Raw genomic sequence first — 20,329 nt, 5'->3', positions numbered from 1 at the left:
ATTCAGTTCAAAATGTGTTCTAATTTCTGTTGGGAGTTCATCTTTGACTTGGGTTTTTTTTAGAAGTGTATCTCAACTTCCAAACACATTGGAATTTTCTAAGTACCTTTTTGCTGTTGATTTTAGGTTAATATGAGAACATACTGTGCATGAATTAAATCCTTTGACATTTTTAAAGATTCATTTTATGGCATATGGTCAAATTTCATTGAAAGGTCTGTGTATACTTGAAATGAATATGTATTCTTCAGTTGTTGGGTACAATGCTTTTCTGTCATTTAGATCAAGCTTGTTAAATAAGTTGAAATCATCTTATATTTGATTCTTTCTTAGAGTTTCCATCTCTCTGTTTACATTACTCATTGTTCTTTAATGTTTTCTTCAGTTTTCCTATTGGAGCCCTTAGTATATTCACCAAAGTTATTTTAAATTTCCAGTCTAATAATTCCAAAATCTCTGACGTATCTGAGACTAGTTCTGAAGTTTGCTTTGTCTCATCAAGCTGTATTTTTGCCTCTTAGCATGCTTTGTAATTTTTTGTTGAAAACTGGATATGATTTATTGGGTAAAAGAAACTGAGGTAAATAGATAATAAGGTGTGATGCTTTGAAGCTATATGGACCCAGAAAAGTATGTTCTTAAAGTTAATCCATTTCTATGGGTGTGGACCCATTGTAAATAAGATCCTTTGGTGAGGAGGATCTTAAGAAGTGACCCACCTTATTCAGGGTAAGTCTTAATTCTCTTCCTGGGGTCCTTTATAAGAGAATTAAATTCAGACAGAAAGAAAAAAAAAAAAAAACATGGAAGCAAGAAGCTGAAAGCAAAAAAACTTGGAAGAGAAGGTAAAGACCAGCAGATGCTGCCATATGCCTTGCCATATGACAGAGGAGTCCAGAATTGCCAGCAGCTAGTCTTCAGGAAGAAGGTACTGTCTTGCCGATGCCTTGATTTTGACATTTTCATGGCCTCAGATCTGTAAGCCTATAAGCTAATAAATTCCCATTGCAAAAGTCAGCTTATTTCTGATATACTGCTTTTAGCAGCCTAGCAAACTAGAATATAAGGTTAAAAAGGAAAAAATCTGTGTGAGATTTCATGCTTATCTGGCTAGAAGTTAGGCCATGTTTACTGTATCTGGAGGTGTCAGAGGCTAATTTTCTCTTCTGTTGTTTTTGTCTCCCCTGTTGTCTTTGGGTTTCCCTAGAGACTCCTTCTCAAATAGGGGCTGAGCCTTGCAACTCTTTCAGCTATAATCCTCTGATATACAGAAGCCTGATTAATGTGGTGTTACCGTGTGGGGTGAAGGAGAAGCATTTTAAAATCCCATGATTAGGTCTCAGTCTTGTAGTGAGTCTGTGCCCCTGGGCTGGGACCATCATAGTACTTCTCAACAATCCCCCCTTCTTTTAGGTGAGACTCAAAGGCCAGAGGGGGCTGACAATTATTTCCCTTACCCCAGGTAGGTTAGGCTCTGGTCAAACCCAAGTCAGTTAAGGTTTGGTAAAATCATTTCTCTTGAGTCCTTTGTTAAGGGAACAGAATGCCCAAGGCGTATTTCAAAATGGTGACTCTTTTCTTCCCTCTGCTAGAAGCATGTGGGGATTTTTCTGTGATCTTCACCCTGAGAATGTTGGGGGGCTCCTGGAAATAAACTCATGAAATTGTGGGGTTCCCTCTTGGCACTGGGTCCCCAGAGCTTTTAACTCTTAAGCTAGTCCACACTGAGTCTCCAGCAGTTCATCAATTACAATAAGTGTTCCTACCAGTACTGGCTCTGTAGGGGCTTCAGCTCCTGGTATGTTGTGATTCTCAGTATGTGCCTCTCTCTCCAGTTTTCAGAGCAGCAGCTGGTCCTGTGACCTAAATTCTCTGAAAGAGCTAAGAAAAGTTTCTAACTTTCAGTTTGTTCAGCTTTTTTCTTGTTGTCAGGATGGGAGTGACAACTTCCCTGCTCTTTACATGTCATACCTAAATCATCCTTATTTGTACTGAATTTTGTCTATTTAGTCTATCATTTGCTGAAAGTCGTGCTAAATTTTCCCACTATGTTAATGAATTTGTTTACTTTTCTTTATAGTCTGTCCATTTTTGATTTACATAATTTGAAGTTGTTATTTAGTGTTTACAAATTTTGAATTATTATATCTTTCTGGTGAATTAAATGTTTCAATTATGAAAGGTCCTCTTGTAATGCTCCCTGACTTACAGTCTACTTTGTCTGATATTAATATAGCTGAAGTAGCTTTCTTCTGTTTTATTTTTGTTTGCTAGCTTATTTATTTGAATGGGATTACTTAGTCCAAACTTACTTTTCACCCTTCTTTGTCTTTCTGTTTTTAAGATTTATTTATTTCTCCCCACCCCACCCCCCCTCCATTGTCTGCTCTCTGTGTCTATTCACTGTATGTTCTTCTGTGTCTGCTTGTCTTCTCTTTAGGCAGCACTGGGAATCGATCCTGAGACCTCCCAGAGTGGGAGAGAGGTGCTCAATTTCTTATGCCACCCCAGCTCCTGGTCTACTGCATCTCTTATTGTCTCTCCTCTGTGTCTCTTTTTGTAGCATCATCTTGCTGTGCCAGCTCTCCTCTCAGGCCAGCTTGCTGCATGGGCCAGCACTCCCCTGAGGCCAGCTTGCCATGCAGGCCAGCTCACCTTCACCAGGAGATCCTGGGAATCTAACCCTGGACCTCCCCATATGGTAGACGGGAGCCCAATTGCTTGAGCCATATCCACTCCCCATTGTGTATCTTTACATTGAAGATTTATCATCTGTAAGCAGTATATAGTTGGGTTTTTTAAAAATCCAGTCTATCAATTTTTTAATTTTAATTGATGTGTTTAGTTCATTTACACTTAATGTAATTATTGTTAAATTTCATTTAAATCTGCCATCTTGGCAGCGGACTTGGCCCAGTGGTTAGGGCATCTGTCTACCACATGGGAAGTCTGTGGTTCAAACCCCGAGCCTCCTTAACCCGTGTGGAGCTGGCCATGCGCAGTGCTGATGCACACAAGGAGTGCCCTGCCATGCAGGGGTGTCCCCCGCGTAGGGGAGCCCCACGTGCAAGGAGTGCGCCCCATAAGGAGAGCCACCCAGTGCGAAAAAAGTGCAGCCTGCCTAAGAATGGCGCCGCCCACACGGAGAACTGACACAAGATGATGCAACAAAAAGAAACACAGATTCCCGTGCCGCTGACAACAGAAGCAGACGAAGACACAAGACGCAGCAAATAGACACAGAGAACAGACAACAGCGGGGGGGGGGGGGGGGGGGGGGGGGGGCGGGGCCGGGAGAGGGGGCTGGAGAGAGAGAAAGAGAGAAATGTCCCTTAAAAATAAATAAATAAATAAATCTGCCATCTTACTATTTGCTCTTTTTGTTTCACCTCTTCTATATTCTTTGTCCCTTTCCTTGCCTTCTTCTGTATTAATTAAAGCCGGACCATCTCTTACGTAGGTTGATGGAATGGCTTCATAGCTGGTCTCCCTGTCCCTAGTGTTCCTTCCCTCTAAACCCATTCTCTCCAAGCTAAGCCAATGGGATCTTCCTGAATTAAAATATATGAGCATGAAACTTCTCTTGGCATCTCATAACTTTCAGGATGAGGCGCAGACTGCAAGGGTGATAAATGCAAGGCCTTTCACAATCTGACCCTGCCCACCTGTCCAGCCTCCACTCCCACCATTCCAACCTTGCCCTCTGTACCCAGCCACAAAAACCAGTGTGCCTCGTGCCTCTGTGGGCACATTGTGATGGGTCCCCCACCCCCGCCTGTCTGCCTGACTCTCCATTAGTGACTGTGCAACCGTAACCTGGATGGTCATTCATAGAAAACCGGCCTCATCTCCACTCAGATGCCCAGGAGCATCATTTGACTCCTGGCTTCACTTTCCTGTTTATCAAATATTTATTGAGCACTCACTCCCATGCTTCCTGAATACTATGTGAACTGGTCACATGCCAAGCTGCACAGTGACAGCAAAGAATTCTCAGAAATGAAACAGGTCACACTCTCTACGCTTATGGAGTTCTTACTATGCCTTCAGGCATCTGGTCTCCAAAGTGCAGAGCTGTGGAACAAGCCCGAGGTTACACAGCAGGCCAGGGTTCCAGTCCTGCCAGTGCTTTTGTTAATTACTCTTAGCAGAGAGCAAAGACTTAACAAAGTGTTCCTTTGTTTGAGTTGGAAAACACATTATGGGCAATTTAGCCCTGGCTCTCTAAACTCTCTCCTTAAAATCTCTCATTTCCACTCTGGGGCCTATATAGCTAATATAGGATCCCTTGTGGGAAAATTTACGTTCGTGTTGAGCTTTGAGACTTTAGCTTTAAACGGGATATGAATGGCAAAGGGTCCAGCTGCAGCAAGAGACAGAAGAGGGATGAGAGTGAATGAGTCTTGGTTGCATGCATAAAAGTTTACAGTTAGTGATTATGCTTAATAATACCTAGAGAAGTAGGCAGGGGAAAGGTGATTACTGAGCCTTCTCCCAAAGGAAATAATAGTTATAATCTTTTCTTTCCCTGGCTCTCAAACTGAGCTACTTGGACTCCCTGAGGATTTGCAGAACTAGGTCAGAGAGTGAAATTTGGCGCATCTTCCTGATGGTTAATTTTACGCAAAGATTTGGGAGGAAATCGGTAAATTAAACATTATTTTTATATAAAAGCAAACATGGATACATTAAGGAGGAGAACGTAGGTTTTACAAAAGTTTTAAAACAAAGACAGGAAACTTTATAGAAATGGGGTTGCTTTGGGTCACTCGTCTGGAGCAAACATTGGCACTTCTCTGAAGTTAGGGGAAGTTCAAGTGAAAACGTGCTAAGAGCACTGCTTGCGGGAATACCATGCTTGGGAGTGTGCAACGCTTTGCCGCAGGGAGGATTTTATTAGAGCCTCATGGGAACCAGGTGAGCACACAGCTGTGAATGCCCATTTCCCTGAAATAAATACTTCCGTCATTGTATTCTTGTCATTCATACGATTTTTAGTCGTGCAGGCTGAAACCATGCACATGGAACTTAAACCAAAGTCCACTCCAATAGCCCCAATGCACCTTAAAAAATGCTTAGGAGTTGAAAAGAGCCACCGGACCCTCCCCCCACCCCCCCCCCCCACATTGCCACCCCCATCGGAGGTGACAGCTGAGAGAACAGGAAGCCCGTGGCAATCCAAGCCTACTTGATATTCTGGGGAGGAAGACAGCAGTGGTCAGAATCCTTAGCTGAACCTGCCTGGCTGCTCTGTGGGCTGGAGGGCGCTTGGCAGAAGGGCCAGGAAGTGAAATAACAAACACATTCTCCCAAAAGCCCACACTGCAAGGGAGCATGGGATGCGCTGTAGCCCTCTGCTGCCCCCACCCTTTGGAGATGCTCTGGGGACAGGAAGGAGGAGAAAAGTGCTTCATGGGGCTCCAGGACCCATCCTCCAAGGAGGCCGCTGTGGAACCATCTGCAGGTTCCACAAACCCCACGTCTTCCCTACCAGGAGCCGAAAACGCCACCCTCAAAGGCTCGCTCTTCGGGTTAGTTCATTCCAGGCGCAAAGAACTCCAAGCAAGGAGAGCCAGTGAGGCTAATCCCTTGCTGGGTGTCAGATCCCTCCAGAGTCCTCTCAGGAGAACTCTGAAGTGAGAGGAGCAGGAGAGAAGAAACACGGAAAGGTGGAGAAGGGCAGAAATGTTTGTGATTTCACAAATTTCCTCGGAGTCTAGAGTCATAGGCAACTTTTCGGTCATATTAAAATCGAAAAGCAGGGAGCGGGTGGGGCTTGGAGGTTTAGCGCGTGACTCACAGGTACAAGGTCCTGGGTTCAATCCCTGCTCCCTCCTTAAAACACTCAAAGCGTGTACAGGGATCTGAGAGGTGCACAGTCCATCGCCACCTAACCTAGATGAATAAACTGGAGCCCAGGGAGAGGAAATGGTTTACCTTAGTGGCAGAAGGAGGACACTCGCCCAGCCCTGGCGAGTGGTCCCTTCCCCCAAGGGAGCCTTATCAGAGCCGCTCCTTCCTCCTGGGTTTACCTCTCACCAAGTTCATGCACCTGCCAGAGTCCCCAGAGGCAGCTCCAAGAGGCCTGAGCCTCAGAGAAGGGAGGGCTCCGAGGACAGCCAGCCCACCCCGGGGGTAGCTGCCTTCTCCATGGTTTCTGCTGGGTCAACAAGGAGTGCTTTTCAGATGTTATCAGATCTACCCCGAAACTCCACAGGCCTTTCAGCTCCAGCTAGAAACTTGCAAAGGATCTGACTCAACCTGTGGGGGTGCCAGCGATGAGGTGGTGCGGGCCTGCCAAGAAAGCGTCTGAGCAGACACACAGGAGCAACCTTCCCTGCTGCCTCCTTGGAGGGCGAGCACCTTCTCTTCTAATTGGGGGGCCCTGCCTAGTCTAGGAGGTGTGGGCAAAAGCCAAGGGGCTGGAAGGAGTGGGCAGCTGAAGTTAGAGAGGCCAGAAGGGCAGCCACCAAACCTGAGGGACCAGGGTAGGTGCTGGAGCGGGCGTGGAGAAGAGAGCTGAGGCGCCCGCTGACGAGAACCAGGGAGGGCAGGCTCTAGGACGGCAGCGGGGGGCGCCAGCCTGCCCGGAGCAGACGCTGCTGTCTGAGGCTTGACTTGGTGGGCTGCCAGGGAGTGGTGTGTGGGAGGCTCGGTGAGTCTCAAGAGCAGGAGGTAAACCCCACCCTGTGGCGTCTTCCTTTAGGACCTGAGGGACAGTGGGTGTAACTTGAGACACATCCGCTTTCCCATTCTCCCCACAGGAGAGGGGGTCCTTTCGAAATTCTGCCTGTGCAGCTGTTTGAGATGTGACCCTGGAAAATGGCCGTTTGGGGATCAGGGTGAAGTCAGCAGGAAAGGCCGTGCCAGACGTAGTGGAGACTGGGGTCCTACAGAGGCCAGAGGCCCCCAGAGGCCCCCACAGAGGATCTGGGAGCCATAGGGACTCCTCTCCAGCCCCCTTCCCCCCTCCACCCAGCACTTCATGCGAAAAGACTGCAGCCTGCCTGCCCCCAGGGAATGTTCTGGGACAGAGATGGGGTTGCCATGGTTTGTTGACACTGAAATGTCAGGAATGTCGAAGTCAATGCTTCCTCCTCCACAGGCGTCTTCCCCAAGGCTGGGGAGATTGGGGGGGACGGGAACAGGGGAGCAGTTTAAGAGAAATGTCCCGAAGGTCACTGTTTATTTTATATTATCCTACACTTACATTACTACTAGATATTGCAAGTGTGTGTGTGTTTTCATCCCCTCAAGACTTGCAAAAAGGCGTTAGAGCCACCAGACCCCAGATCAAGGTTCCAGTCCCAGCTATGCTCAGCTGTGCTGTGCCGCCTTAGGCAAGTCGTGCCATGAATACTCTCTGGACCTCTCTTGTCTCATCTTTAGACAGGGTTAACATACCCTTGAGGCTCAGGAATCAAGGAAAACAGTAGATGTGAGAAGGAAGCTGCCTAAAATCTCTTCTGGGAATGAAATGGAGTATATATACATTCCTTTGTTCAGTAGTCATTCATTCATTCATTCATTCAGCAAATATTCCTTGTGCTAGCTACTAAGGACTCAGCAGTGAAGAGAATAGATTTAGTCCTTGGTCTCGGAATGTTTATAATTTAGCAGGAAAAAAAGGCAATCAGAAGCACAAGCAAACAAATTGTGTTCCATGTCATAAAGGGCCAGTAGGGAGAGCTCTGTGAGAGCGATTTACAGGGCACACACGTAAAGGGTCATCACACACGGTGTGTGCTTTTGGGATGGGCCAAAACCAGGAGGCCAGGACAGCACTGGACGTAGCAGCCAGCCACATCCGGTCAAAGGAGGCCCAGGTATACCAGCAGGATCTGAAGGCCGGAAATCTGTCTGGGGGGAGAAGACACTCTCATTTGCCAAGACCAAGAGTCTGGGCATTTGTCCAAACAAGAATGGAACAGAGTGGAGCAGACAGGGTCCCAGCCAGGCGGGCCAGTGTGAGAAGGGGCACAGGAAAAGGCAGCTCAGAGGCAGGACACCTAGAGGCGGGACACCTCGTTCTCGGGGGAAGCTGGAGGACTGTCAGAAACCCAGTTCCTAGAGAACCAGAGCACCAAGGTCGTGGAGCACGAGTTGTGAGACTGAGCCTGGGAGCCGTGGCCCCAGGCCTCTGTGCCTAAGCCGGGCAGACCCATGTGGCACCAGCTGCTCGAATGATAGGGCTGTGGTCACATTATCACTTTCCCTCCCCTCTCCACCTGGAGTCTGTCCAGCTTCATTCAGATCCTCTGGGTTCATCTCCTGTCTTTTATCCCAAGTTTAACCCAAGAACTTTGAAAATGAACTTGGGTTCCCCATTTTGAGCCCCAAGGCTCAAACTTATATTTAGTTACCTTGTAAAGGCTCTGGACTGTGTTCTCACCTCCCACCACAGTGGGACCAATGTGACAGCTAGGCCTTCGGTGACCTTTCCAGAAGGGGGCGAACAGCGACCTGTTGCTGGCCTGGGACCTCCTATACCTGTTGTTAAGGACTGGGTGAGTGTCAGAGTCTGGGACAGAGATGATCTTGGTGGAGATTCGGTGGTGCCAGACTAGTCAGCAAATATGAGTTGAAAAAATGAAGAAGAAAATATCCAGGGAAGGGGATGTGGCTCCAGCAACTGGGCGTCCATCTATCATATGGGAAGACCCAGGTTCAATCCATGCAGCCTCCTGGTAAAGGCATGCCCGAGCGATGCAGCAAGATGATGACACAACAGAAGAGAGACACAGGGAAGAGTCAAGGCGAGACAAAACAGAAACCAGAAACTGAGGTGGCGCAAGCAACAGGGAACCTCTCTCCCACATCGGAGGTCAATGGGGCCAAGTCCTGGTGAAGCCTAGAAGAGAAAACGAGAAGACAAAAAGAAACAGACACAGAAGACAACACAGCGAATGGACACAGACAGCAAACAGCAGAGTGGGGGAGGGTGAAGATATTTAGAACCAAGATGCACTTTTCTACATAAATGAGACATTTGAAGAAGGCCAGAATTTCCAGTGAAAATACAAATGGCTACCCCTCAAAATATCTTCTTCCTGAGAGACTTCTAAAGGGGTAACACATACAAATCCACATACCCCTAAATGGGTTTAACATTTGGCAATTACAAATTTGATCTAGTTATTGATATTCATATTACATATATATCATACCTTAAATAGTTCTAGACACAAAGTGCTTTCTTCATTTAACCTTCAGAATGTTGCTATAAGGCAGATGTTATTATTATTTTAATTTCTCTCCCCTTCCCCACCCCCCTCCCCAGTTGACTGCTCTGTGTCCATTCGCTGTGTGTTCTTCTGTGTCCGCTTGTATTCTTGTAAGCGGCACCCAGAATCTGTGTCTCGTTTTATTGAATCATCTTGCTGCGTCAGCTCTCCATGTGTGTGCAGCGCCACTCCTGAGCAGGCTACACTTTTTTCACACTGGGCGGCTCTCCTTACAGGGCGTGCTCCTTGCACATGGGGCTCCCGTATGCACATCCCTGCATGGCACGGCACTCCTTGCACGCATCAGCACTGTGCGTGGGCCAGCTCATCACAAGGGTCAGGAGGCCCTGGGTTTGAACCCTGGACCTCCCATGTGGTAGGTGGATGCCCTATCCATTGGGCCAAATCCGTTTCCCAGGTAGATGTTTTTTTATGTCCTTTTTTTTTTTTGAGGTACCAGGACCAGGGATTGAACCCAGGACCTCATGTGAGGGAGGCTGGCGCTCAGCCACTGAGCCACATCAGCTCCCCTGTGTTGGGACTGCTTGCTAGTTGTTTGCTTGTCATTTGTTTTGCTTCTTGTTTGCTCAGTTTTTTCTTTAGGAGGCATCAGAAACCGAACCCAGGACCTCCCATGTGGGAGGCAGGTGCTCAACTGCTGAGCCACAGCCACCATTCTCTGATGTCTTTTTTTTTTAAGATTTTTTTAAAATTTATTTCTCTCCCTTCCCCCTCCCAGTTGTCTGCTCTCTGTGTCCCTTCGCTGTGTGTTCTTCTGTGAACACTTCTATCCTTATCAGCGGCACCAGCAATCTGTGTTTCTTTTTGTTGAATCATCTTGTGTCAGCTCTCCATGTGTGTGGCGCCGTCCTTGGCAGGCTGTGCTTTCTTTCACGCTGGGTGGCTCTCCTTATGGGGTGCACTCCTTGCGCGTGGGGCTCCCCTATGCGGGGACACCCCCTCGTGGCAGGGCACCCCCTGCCTGGGGGACACCCCCGCATGGCAGGGCACCCCCTGTGTGCATCAGCACTGCGCATGGGCCTGCTGCACACGGGTCAAGGAGGCCCAGAGTTTGAACTGCAGAACTCCCATGTGGTAGACAGATGCCCCATCCAAGGAAACAGATTCAGAGATGTTCGGTCACTTGCCTGAAGGCACACAACCAGTGAATGGCAGAACTGCCTTATACAGCAAATCGATACAGCAAGTCATGTTCCTGACTGTTGGAGTTTGGTGTTGGTGCATTTTGTGTGTATGACTGAGGCTAGTAAACAATTTGGCTCCTCTTTTCTGTTCACTTTCCATCTTTGTGGGATTCAGTAACCGCTGATCCAGGGCTCTGGCTGCCCCCACATTATTCTCCCGCGGCACGTCCGGTTCCCCTGGCATGGACGTCGGCAAAGTCACATGTTAACGGAGGGGCTTCTGCCCCTGGAAACCTTCCCAGGTGTGGTGGTGGGCGGCCAGCAGGCATCCTCCATCATTAGACCTTCATCAGGGAAGACAAGCTCAGCAGTGATTCCTGGGAGAGGCCTGGGGTGGAAAGAAAGGGTGTTTCTGTAAAGGAAGCAAATGTTCCAAGATGCCTCCCTTAATCAAGAGAAGCTGGGGGAGGGGTGACACATTGTCCCACTCCCCACAGTCCGAGATTATAAAGCCATTGCATTAAGCTATAGCTTATTACAAAGAAATACTCAAATAAGGCCATTGCCCAGACTTTTCAATGACAAGACTTCATGGAACCACCTCCTTCTAGAGTCTGAACAACCTTTGTGTAACAGATTGGACATCTATTTTAAAGGGCTTAAGCCCTGAGTGCTGTGAGCAGTTTGGGAACATCTCAAAGATTCACTCTGTATGCTACAGGCTTTCCAACCTAAGAAAATTTACAGGAGCGACTCTCAAAAAGTAAACCTGAGTATACAAAACACTGTAACTTTATTTTTCTATATGAGTAGCCCTGACTCTTCTGGGTTGGTGACACTTAATCTCACTCATTTTCAAGATCGCCTAACCTATTTGGCCCAGAGTTTAAGTTCCCAGGGCAGGGTGAGGTGGCAGGCATTACATAGCGCAGAGGCTTTGGGAATGGGGCATGTCTTCAGTGTCACCGTCTTGCACAAGTATCACCATCTTGCACAAGTATCACCTGGAACATCTACTCTCCCATCGGAGCTTCTGCCAAGCATCCACGCCATTTGCCCACATGGTCCGCCCTGACCTGTCTCCTTGCTGGAATATTTTCATGTTCCTCGTGGGTTCAGGGACATGCTTCAGCAGCTCCTGTCTTGTACTACGGGCAGAAAACTCTGGAGGTGGTCAAAGGTCCCATCCACCCGGACAAATCCCCCGGGGAAGGGGAAGTCTTGCCCATACCACATTTTTTTGTCAAATACATTGTTTATGTCCTGAGTCCTTTCTGTCCCTCTGTGGACCTCAGCTTTGTTTTGTTTTGGTTTTTTAAGTAGCAGTGCAATAAAATGCTCAGATCTTTTTCTTTTTAAAGTAATTTTATTTAGAATTCATCCACATATCCTACAGTCCATCTAAACTGTACATTCAACGAATGCACAGATCTTAAGTGTTCAGGTTTATCAAGATAGAGAACACTTCTATCAACCCCAGAACTTTTGAAACTCAAGAACCAAGATCTCCCCTTTATATTCCTCTGTCTTATTCTGCTTTCACCTCCTTTGCAGAGGAAATAAGCTCACACTGGCCTCACAGCTGCTACCTAAGAGAGCCAAAGGAATTGAAAGAAACACGAAGGGGGAAAATCCCGTGTGACCATATTTTAAAATATTATCCTCCATATGAACCACCCAATTACAAAGAATTATCCTCATCATATTTATGCCGCACATTATCGTTACTGGGTGCTTTCACACTCATGTTGCTGTTGTTTTTCTCCCACACTCTCATTTACCCTTAAAGTAACCCTATTAGGCAGAGCAGGAATTATCACGTCCATTTTACTGATGGGAAAACTTGAGTCCCAGAGTGGAGACTTACCTACTAATGCTCCACAGCTGGTAGGTTCATTCCACTCCATTTCTGTGTCTTGGGTGACTAATGACCATTAGTGAATAGAAAAGTCACTGATAAAGGAGGATTCTGAAGGGCCCCTAACCCCTCTCCCTTACCTAGTTCCCGGAGATGACTTTTCTCCTTGGGCTCTTCATTGTTAACTCCTGGGGGCTCGGGCCTTAAAAGCCGAGGTGAATTGTCCCTGGGGACTACACCGTGAGGACAGCCTGGCAGTTGGCTGCAGGGGAGAGGCAGTAGAAGGTGGTCACCAGCGTGGGACCTGAAGCTGACTCGCTGGGCCCAATTTAGTCTTTCTCAGATATAATCTGTGTGATTCTGGGCAATATTATCCAACCTCTTTCTGTCTTGGTTTTCCTACAGGTAAAGGGAAGGTAATAATAGAATGTACCTCAAAAGAGTTATTGCGAAGGTTAAATAAGAAAATGCAGGTAAAATATTTAACCCAGTGCCTGATGCAGGGTTTTCATTCAAAAAATGCCAACTTGAGTTATTGAAAGGCGGTTGTGACACCAAAAACGCTCGTATTTCATCGGTGTGTTAACACTGCAGAAAAACCACATCACTGCTTTGTAAGTCCGCCTGGACGCGATGTTCAAGGCTTGGAAAGCTGTGAGTTACCCAACGTGCGTCGCTAGAAAGGGGTAAGAATTCAGGGAGTATGGTTAGGAGACAATATTCCATTTTCCAGGGAGAAGGAGATCAAAGGAGACGAGAGCGAATGGGGGAAAGAATGTGATACCGTCTCTAGAAAGCAAACCAGTGCGAAACAGCGAGGAGGACAGCGTCTGGGACAAATCCCGGACAGGTCTAAACCCGTCTGTTTCGGTACCACTTGCCAGGTGAGGAGACACGAGCCCACGCCGAAAGACCGAGCGGGGGCGGGGCGCGCGGCGGGGGGCGGGGCGCGGCGGGGGCGGGGCGGGGCGGGGCGCGGCGGGGGGCGCGGCGGGGGGCGGGGGCGGGGCGCGGCGCGCGGCGGGGGGCGGGGCGCGGCGGGGGCGGGGCGCGGCGGGGGCGGGGCGGGGCGGGGCGCGGCGGGGGGCGCGGCGGGGGGCGGCGCGCGGCGGGGGGCGGGGCGCGGCGCGGGCGGGGCGCGGCGCGGGCGGGGCGCGGCGGGGGCGGGGCGCGGCGGGGGGCGGGGCGCGGCGGGGGGCGGGGCGCGGCGGGGGGCGGGGCGGGGCGGGGGGCGGGGCGCGGCGGGGGGCGCGGCGGGGGGCGGTGCGCGGCGGGGGGCGCGGCGGGGGGCGGCGCGCGGCGGGGGGCGGGGCGCGGCGCGGGCGGGGCGCGGCGGGGGCGGGGCGCGGCGGGGGCGGGGCGCGGCGGGGGCGGGGCGGGGGGCGGGGCGCGGCGGGGGGCGGGGCGCGGCGGGGGGCGCGGCGCGGGGGCGGGGCGCGGCGGGGGCGGGGCGCGGCGGGGGCGGGGCTGCGCGGATCTGTTCTGTGTGGCGCAGGCTCGGCCCCGGGGAGGGACCTTCACGGTCCGAAGTCGGAAAGGAGAGGTGAAATGACCCGAATAGGGCCTTTTGGGCATTGAGAAGGGTTGAATTTAGGCTTCAGGGATTGTTTTGTTTCAATTTTTTTCTAAGAAATTGGAATCTGAAAGAGCCTCTCAGCTTATGCTTGAAAATAATCAAGAGAAGAAAGGTAAGAGAGGTGGTTGAAGTGTCAGCAAGTCCAGACTCACTGGGAGTGATGTTACAAGAGTTTGTTGTGGACGGAGCAGCTCATTGAGAAAACAGGAAAGCTGAGGAAAAGCCCCGCTAAGCACGGTGCCCCGTGTAAGGCGGTTTACCTCATAATCCTTGCCATTTTTCTCTCCCACTAAACTGGAGTTCTAGGACAGGAAAGCCTGTTCTGGGTTCTAAGCCCAGTGCTCGCCGTGCCTGACACAGCTCTGGGCCTCAGAAACCCTCAACAACTCCTTGCTGAATGAATGCCTTACAAGTCCCTAAAGCCTAGCTGCATGAATTCATGAGAACTCCCCCAGACATTGATTTTCTAAAATATTTTAATTTCAGCATCACAATTTTGTGTTTTCTCTTTTTTTTCTTACTGTTTTATGACATCGTAAACCATCATGCAATTCTGTGCACGTGCAGCACTAACAATTGGAAAGTAATTCTGCTAACAAGTAGAAGGATAATAAGTTCGGTGTATGTAACACTTTACAGAGCACTACAAGCTTTGGAGGAAAGTAAGTTGATGGGCCTGGAAAAGAAGGGCATGGTGTTCGAGGTCTGGAAATGAAAATGAAAAATCTATTTAGGGAAGCGGATGCGGCTCAAGGGATTGGGCTTCTGTCTACCATATGGAAGGTCCCAGGTTCAATTCCCGCAGCCTCCTGATGAAAGCAAGCTGGCCCGCCCTGGGGAGCAGCTGGCGCAGCAAGATAAAGAAACAAAGGGAGACAAGCAGACACAGAAGGCGCACCGAATGGACACAGAGAGCAGACGGAGCACAAAGGTGGGAGGGGCGGGAGAGGCGGAGTAGAATAAATTTTTTTTAAATCTTAAAAAAAAAATCTGTTTAGAGGTAGAGCCACAGGAACTACCTTTTGAGTTCTGATACTTTACCAACCCCCTCACCATTTGGGGCATCCTGAGGGTTCCTAGCCCAGATCAGTAGATGAGGTAAATTCTCTACCAATGACCCCAGAAGGACAAAGATAAAAGGAAAGTAGCTGGGGAAGAAGCCAAGCCCTAAAACTTTGTCTCCACTAGTGCTTTAAAAAGAGATGTGGGACTAAAATCCCTCAAGTTTAGAAGAATTTGACCAGGGTATCAGGCAAATAGGCACACCTTCCAGGACCAGATGTTCAATTTGGTAGCTTGGTCCCCTCTTGGCTGGGGAATCTGGGGAGCCTGGGTGGGGAGGTGGTGCATGGGGTGGAGTGATGTCAGAGGCAGGCACTGAGCATTTGGACCTGGGGTTTATCCATATGGAAAATAGTTTCTCTCTCTTTACAGAGTGGGCAAAATTAATTGATGTTTGCCAAGACCTTTCCGATTCTTGTCGAAAAGTGCTCTGCAAGTTCTCGTTACCCAGGGTATGTGCCGCCACTCGCTTCTGTCTCAGCCCAGCATTTCTGCCAGGGGAGATGTCAAACCACATGGCTCACTCTGCTCTTGTCTGGGTTCACTATCATCGCCGAGCATCTGGTCAGTGCGCTTTCCCATCTGCATCTCAAATTTACTGCCTGGGATTCCAAGCCCCTGCCAAGAGCTGTCATCTTGTTCTTAGGAGTCACGATGTTTGACCTGTACCCCGCCCCTACCCCATGCATGCCCCATGAGGAAGCACCTGCCTTTGGGATATAGTTTGACAAGCTCTTGAAAGGCCCCACACACCCCAAAACAACTCTCCCATCACTCTCATGGGGGCCAGAAATTCCCCCATTAAAAATTCACTCCTTTGGGTCTTGGATGTTATTTAAAAGTCCAGCATGTTGGGGTGAAACTTGAACAAATCCCAGGGTCAGAAAACCTTAATTCAGGTGTTCCCCTCCCCTTAGTTTGGTGCTGGCTCTGCTCTTTGCTGGCCTGGTGGGTGACCTGAGATAAACCTCTTCCCTTACTTTCTTTCTCTCTCTCATTTTAATCAAAAATGGCGACAGGAATCCTTGTCCCCAAGGTTGCTGTGTGATCAGACGAGATAATGGATGTGAAAGCCCAATGTTGCAGAAATGTAAGAAGCATTATTATTACTAAAACGCTGGTCTGCCCAGGCTGGATAATCTCCAGCAGGGATTAGTTGATGCTCACCAAGCCTAGGCAGGCACCTGGGGTGGGCAGGGGGGCACAGTGGGGTGAGAGACGCTGGAAAAAGAAAAGGGAGGCACCCCTCTAGCCACCCTCCACCCTCTGGTACAGCTACTAAGGTTTAGGGGTGGGGAGGGTGGGGGGTCTCCCCCACTTTCCCCAACCCCCAAGGCTGGCTGCAGGGCTCTGGGTGCTGTCCTAGCCCCTAGCCCAGCCTCCGCACCTTGCTTTTGTCTTGCCCAGGCTGTGCAGGGTGAGGAGTGCAACTCAAGGGACCAATAAGAAAAATAACTAAAGCATCTGGGTCTGTGCAGACCTGTCACCCAGGTAATTCAGGCAGAAAGACCCAGCTTTGGCATGAGGCACTCACATGAGTCAGGCCAACGTTATTGCTTCCTTTGTCAGAATTTTCCTGGATAATTCCCTCCCCTTTGTTTGGCTGAGAGGAGCCGGCCTCCGCAGCTGGGAGTGTGCTTGGGTCCTTAGAGATGAAAGGCATGGTTTAAGCTAGTTTCCATAAACATGTTGGTACACACATTAATTATTATGAGGGGAACCAAAAAAACATACCCATACACTTCATCAGGGAGGCAGCACAATGTAGCAGAGAAAGCTGTGGGCAGGGAAAGAAGGCTGAGTTATAGGACCAGGATAGCTGCTTTTTTTTCCCCAGGAACCTGCTGGGAGGCAGATGCTAGGCATTTTGCATACAAAATCTCATTTAATCCTTAGAGTAGTCTTGCAAGGCAGCATCCGGAAATGGAAAGAGCCTGGGCTCGGAAGCCAAACCTTCACAGAGCTGATTCCCAACTCTGCCATTTACTGGGTGCTACTTCGTGCAAGCTTCACTTTTCTCACTTGTTAAGTGGAGATGGTAGTGGCAGCCTCAGAGGGCAGAGTGAGCACTCGCTGGATTAGGGTTGTGGAGCACCTGGCACAGAGCGGGCATTTGGTAAATGGTCACTCTGTTGTCTCCATTACAGACGAGACTGCTGAATGTCGCACTGCTGGTGAACAGCAGAGCTGGGTCTCGCTCCCTCCTGGGACAGGCTTTGTGCTTTAGGCACTTTAACTCATAACCCTGCATTCCTCCTATCACGGCTGCTTGATATAAGTCTCACTTTCAATATTTGTGAGCTCCTTGAGGATATGATCGTGCATTCTATTTTGTGTCCTTAGTGTTTTCTCACACGGTGCCTTGCATGTCATAGTTTCTCAGAAGTGTTCAAGTGAATTAAAAATTAAGGCAAGCCTAGAATAGCTGAATCAGGCTGAGTTGAGGTGTTTGCATAACCGGTGTTCACAGATGGCCTGTTAACGTAAGCGCTTTAAAGTCGTTTCAGCGCCGTAGTGAGTTGCACAGTGGTCCCAAAGGATATGGTCATGTTCCAATCCCCAGATCTTGTGAATGTTAGCTATTTGGAAAAAGCATCATTGCAGGTGGAATTAAGGATCTTGAGATGAGAAGTTAATTCTGAATGTCCCAGGAGGATCCTAAATCCAATGACAAGTGTCCTTAGATAAAAAAGGCAGGAGTTGTGAGACAGAAGTGGGAAAAAAAACAGACAGGAGAAGGCCATGTGAAAATGGAGGCAGGGACAAGACTGATGTAGTAGGCACAAGCCAAAGAAGCCAGCAACTGCCCAAAGCTGCAAGTTCTTCCCCTAGAGCCTCCAGAAAGAGTGTGGCCCTGCCAACAATTCTGGCTTCCAGCACTGTGCAAAAATAAATTTCTGTTGTTTTTAAGCTACCCAGTTTGTGATCCTTTACACGGCAGCCTCGGGAAACCAAGAAGCACCTGGAAGGCTGACTTGCCATGATGGTCTTCATTATTGGGAAAAGGGGCTTGGCCCATGGAGGAGAGTTCGGTCAAAAGTAACGGAAATGGGAACAAACAGGGACCTCTGAGGAAACTTGTGACGATAAAACACTGGGAAGATCAAATGGGATAATGGGCGGAAACATCCTTTGAAAATGATAAAGCGGATGAAAGTGAAGGGAATCAATATTTATATCACTAGTAGAATTCAGGCACAATAGTTAGTGAGGTTCCTGTTTGGGCTTCCCTGAGTTGCAGTGAGAAGGCAGGAAAAACAAAGGTTGGGAAGATGACCAAGTAATGATGTAGCTGGGAGTGCGTTTAGGAGCCAAAAATCTGAACAGTGACCACCCCTCTCTCACCCACATGTTTTCTGTGCACAGACTCCGCTTCCTGAGGTGACAGGGAAGTGGCTTCCTCAGTCCCGAGAAGGCAGACACATCGGCAGAAAACTCTTCAGCTAAAGAGGAGTGGGTGTGGTGGGAAGCCCTGGCTTCCCATGCTAGTCCACACTTACCGTGAGCCACCATCTTTCTTCCGAGAAGTAAAACCTTTACCAAGAAGGCGGTAGTAAGCTCAAGAGCCCCCTCCACCCTGGCCCAAACTCCTGAGCCCCCAACCTGGCAACTCAGTCCCACCTCAGCTCCACCTGTCCGGCTTGACACTTGGGGACAGTGCCTGCCTGCCTGCCATCGTGGACTAACATTAAACCAGAAGCTCCCTCACAGCCATGGCTGAGAGCCTCTGACTGGCTGAGTCTAGTGTTCCTTGCTGTCCCCTGAAGGGGCAGAAGACAGTATCTTGAGCAGAGCAGAGCTGATAATGAGCAGTTGAGTTTATTCACCTCCAGACAGAAGGCAAAGTATTTGACTCTCCAGGCAAAACATCAGCTCCTGACCAGTGACAAGGCTCAACCCCCTGAGGCCTTTGGCTCCCTGAGCCTCCCTGGAGAAGTCTTGCTCCACCAAACAACTGCTGCGGGGCCTTCCGAGAGTGGCTAATTAGAATCTCTAGAATATCGCCTGCCTAACCTCAACTGGCAATCACAAGTTCACGTCCCAGCTTCCTCTTCCAAGCCCTTCTGGGACACTGTTGCCTCCGCATGGATGATATTTAAAGGCCTTGATCTGCATAAACAAGTCTGTTTTTACAGATTCAGTGCAATCCCAATCAAAATCTATAACAGCCTTCTTTGCAGAAATGGAAAAGCCAGTCATCAAATTTATATGGAAGCTAGTGGCGGACTTGGCCCAGTGGTTAGGGCGTCCATCTACCATATGGGAGGTCCGTGGTTCAAACCCTGGGCCTCCTTGACCCGTGTGCAGCTGGCCTGTGCGCAGTGCTGATGCGCACTAGGAGTGCCCTGCCATGCAGGCGTGTTCCCCAAGTAGGGAAGCCCCACGCACAAGGAGTGCACCCCGTAAGGAGAGCCACCCAGTGTGAAAGGAAGTGCAGCCTGCCCAGGAATGGCACCACACACACGGAGAGCTGACACAACAAGATGACGCAACTTCTCTAAGATGGATGGATAAATGGAAAGTTAGATAGATAAATAGATAGGTAAATTGTTTTGTTCAAATAACTATCATTAATTGAAGGATCTACTATATAAAATGTACCTGATGGTAGAATTAGAAAATATAAAAGTTATTTCCTATGCTGTTAAGGAGTCAGGTCTAGGGGGAAGATGGCATAAGACATGAAACAGTAGCAACCAAAACCATGATCCAGACATACGTGCTGGGGCCTTCCTGGATGAAGTTGTTCATGAACTGGGCCTTGCAGTGCAGATGAAAAGGAAACGGAACAGAACACAGTGAGATGCCATTTAATTCCCCAAGCAAGTGGCATGCATTAAAGAGTCTGACAAGACCAAATGCTGAAAAAGGTGTGGGTCCATAAGCTCATTTTGCACATTGGCGAGGGCATTACAAATTAGTCCAGCACCTTGGAAAACAGTTGCAAATTCATTTGCCCTATGACCCAGCAATTCCACTTCTAGGTATACACCCAAGAAGGTTTTTTATACATGTGCAAAAACATTCACAGCAACACTGTTCAAATGCCTATAGACAGAATCACGGATAAACACACTGGGATATATTCAGACAATGCAATGTCACCCGGCAGTGATGCAACCAACTTAATATTAAGTGATAAAACTAATTCCTGAAAGAGTGTATACAGCATGACACTCTTAAAGAAGTTGAAAACAACAAAATTTAATATATACATTTTAGGAATATATAGAGTTGAGGTAAAACACTTAAAAAGGAAAGACCAGATTCAGGAGGTCAGTGGCCTTGGAGGAGGAAAAGCAGGGAGATACAAGGGGAGGAGCCCGCCGCTGGGTCTAAACCATTGCCAAGGTCTGCGCAGCCAGGTTCGGTGGTAGCGTTTTAAGTGTTGATGATATCGCTTTAAAATTTGAAATATAAGATAGGTAGGTAAGGCCCTGTATGGACCAAAGATGAGAATATG

The 20,329-nt window shown here is 48.9% G+C and overlaps 1 protein-coding gene across 2 annotated transcripts in view; it reads left to right on the top strand.

Moving 5' to 3' along the window:
- The window catches only part of LOC131275991 (uncharacterized), a 50,100-nt gene extending 32,325 nt beyond the window's left edge, over positions 1 to 17,775 (top strand). Inside the window, exons 2-5 of one of the 2 annotated variants that reach the window (XM_058287895.1) lie at positions 12,961 to 13,111; positions 14,371 to 14,465; positions 14,538 to 14,734; positions 15,238 to 17,775. In XM_058287895.1, coding sequence (XP_058143878.1) covers positions 12,961 to 13,111; positions 14,371 to 14,465; positions 14,538 to 14,734; positions 15,238 to 15,252 — 458 coding nt within the window. In that variant the 3' untranslated portion in view covers positions 15,253 to 17,775. Of the gene's footprint in view, positions 1 to 12,960; positions 13,112 to 13,857; positions 14,735 to 15,237 lie in introns of those variants that run through there. The other variant, XR_009183459.2, reaches the window with a different exon arrangement.
- Positions 17,776 to 20,329: the final 2,554 nt, after the last annotated feature.

The sequence above is a fragment of the Dasypus novemcinctus genome, chromosome 25, assembly GCF_030445035.2.
Source record: "Dasypus novemcinctus isolate mDasNov1 chromosome 25, mDasNov1.1.hap2, whole genome shotgun sequence".
Classification (NCBI taxonomy): domain Eukaryota; kingdom Metazoa; phylum Chordata; class Mammalia; order Cingulata; family Dasypodidae; genus Dasypus; species Dasypus novemcinctus.
Note: the sequence above shows the minus strand (reverse complement) of the source record. Positions and strands in the feature narration are given on the sequence as shown.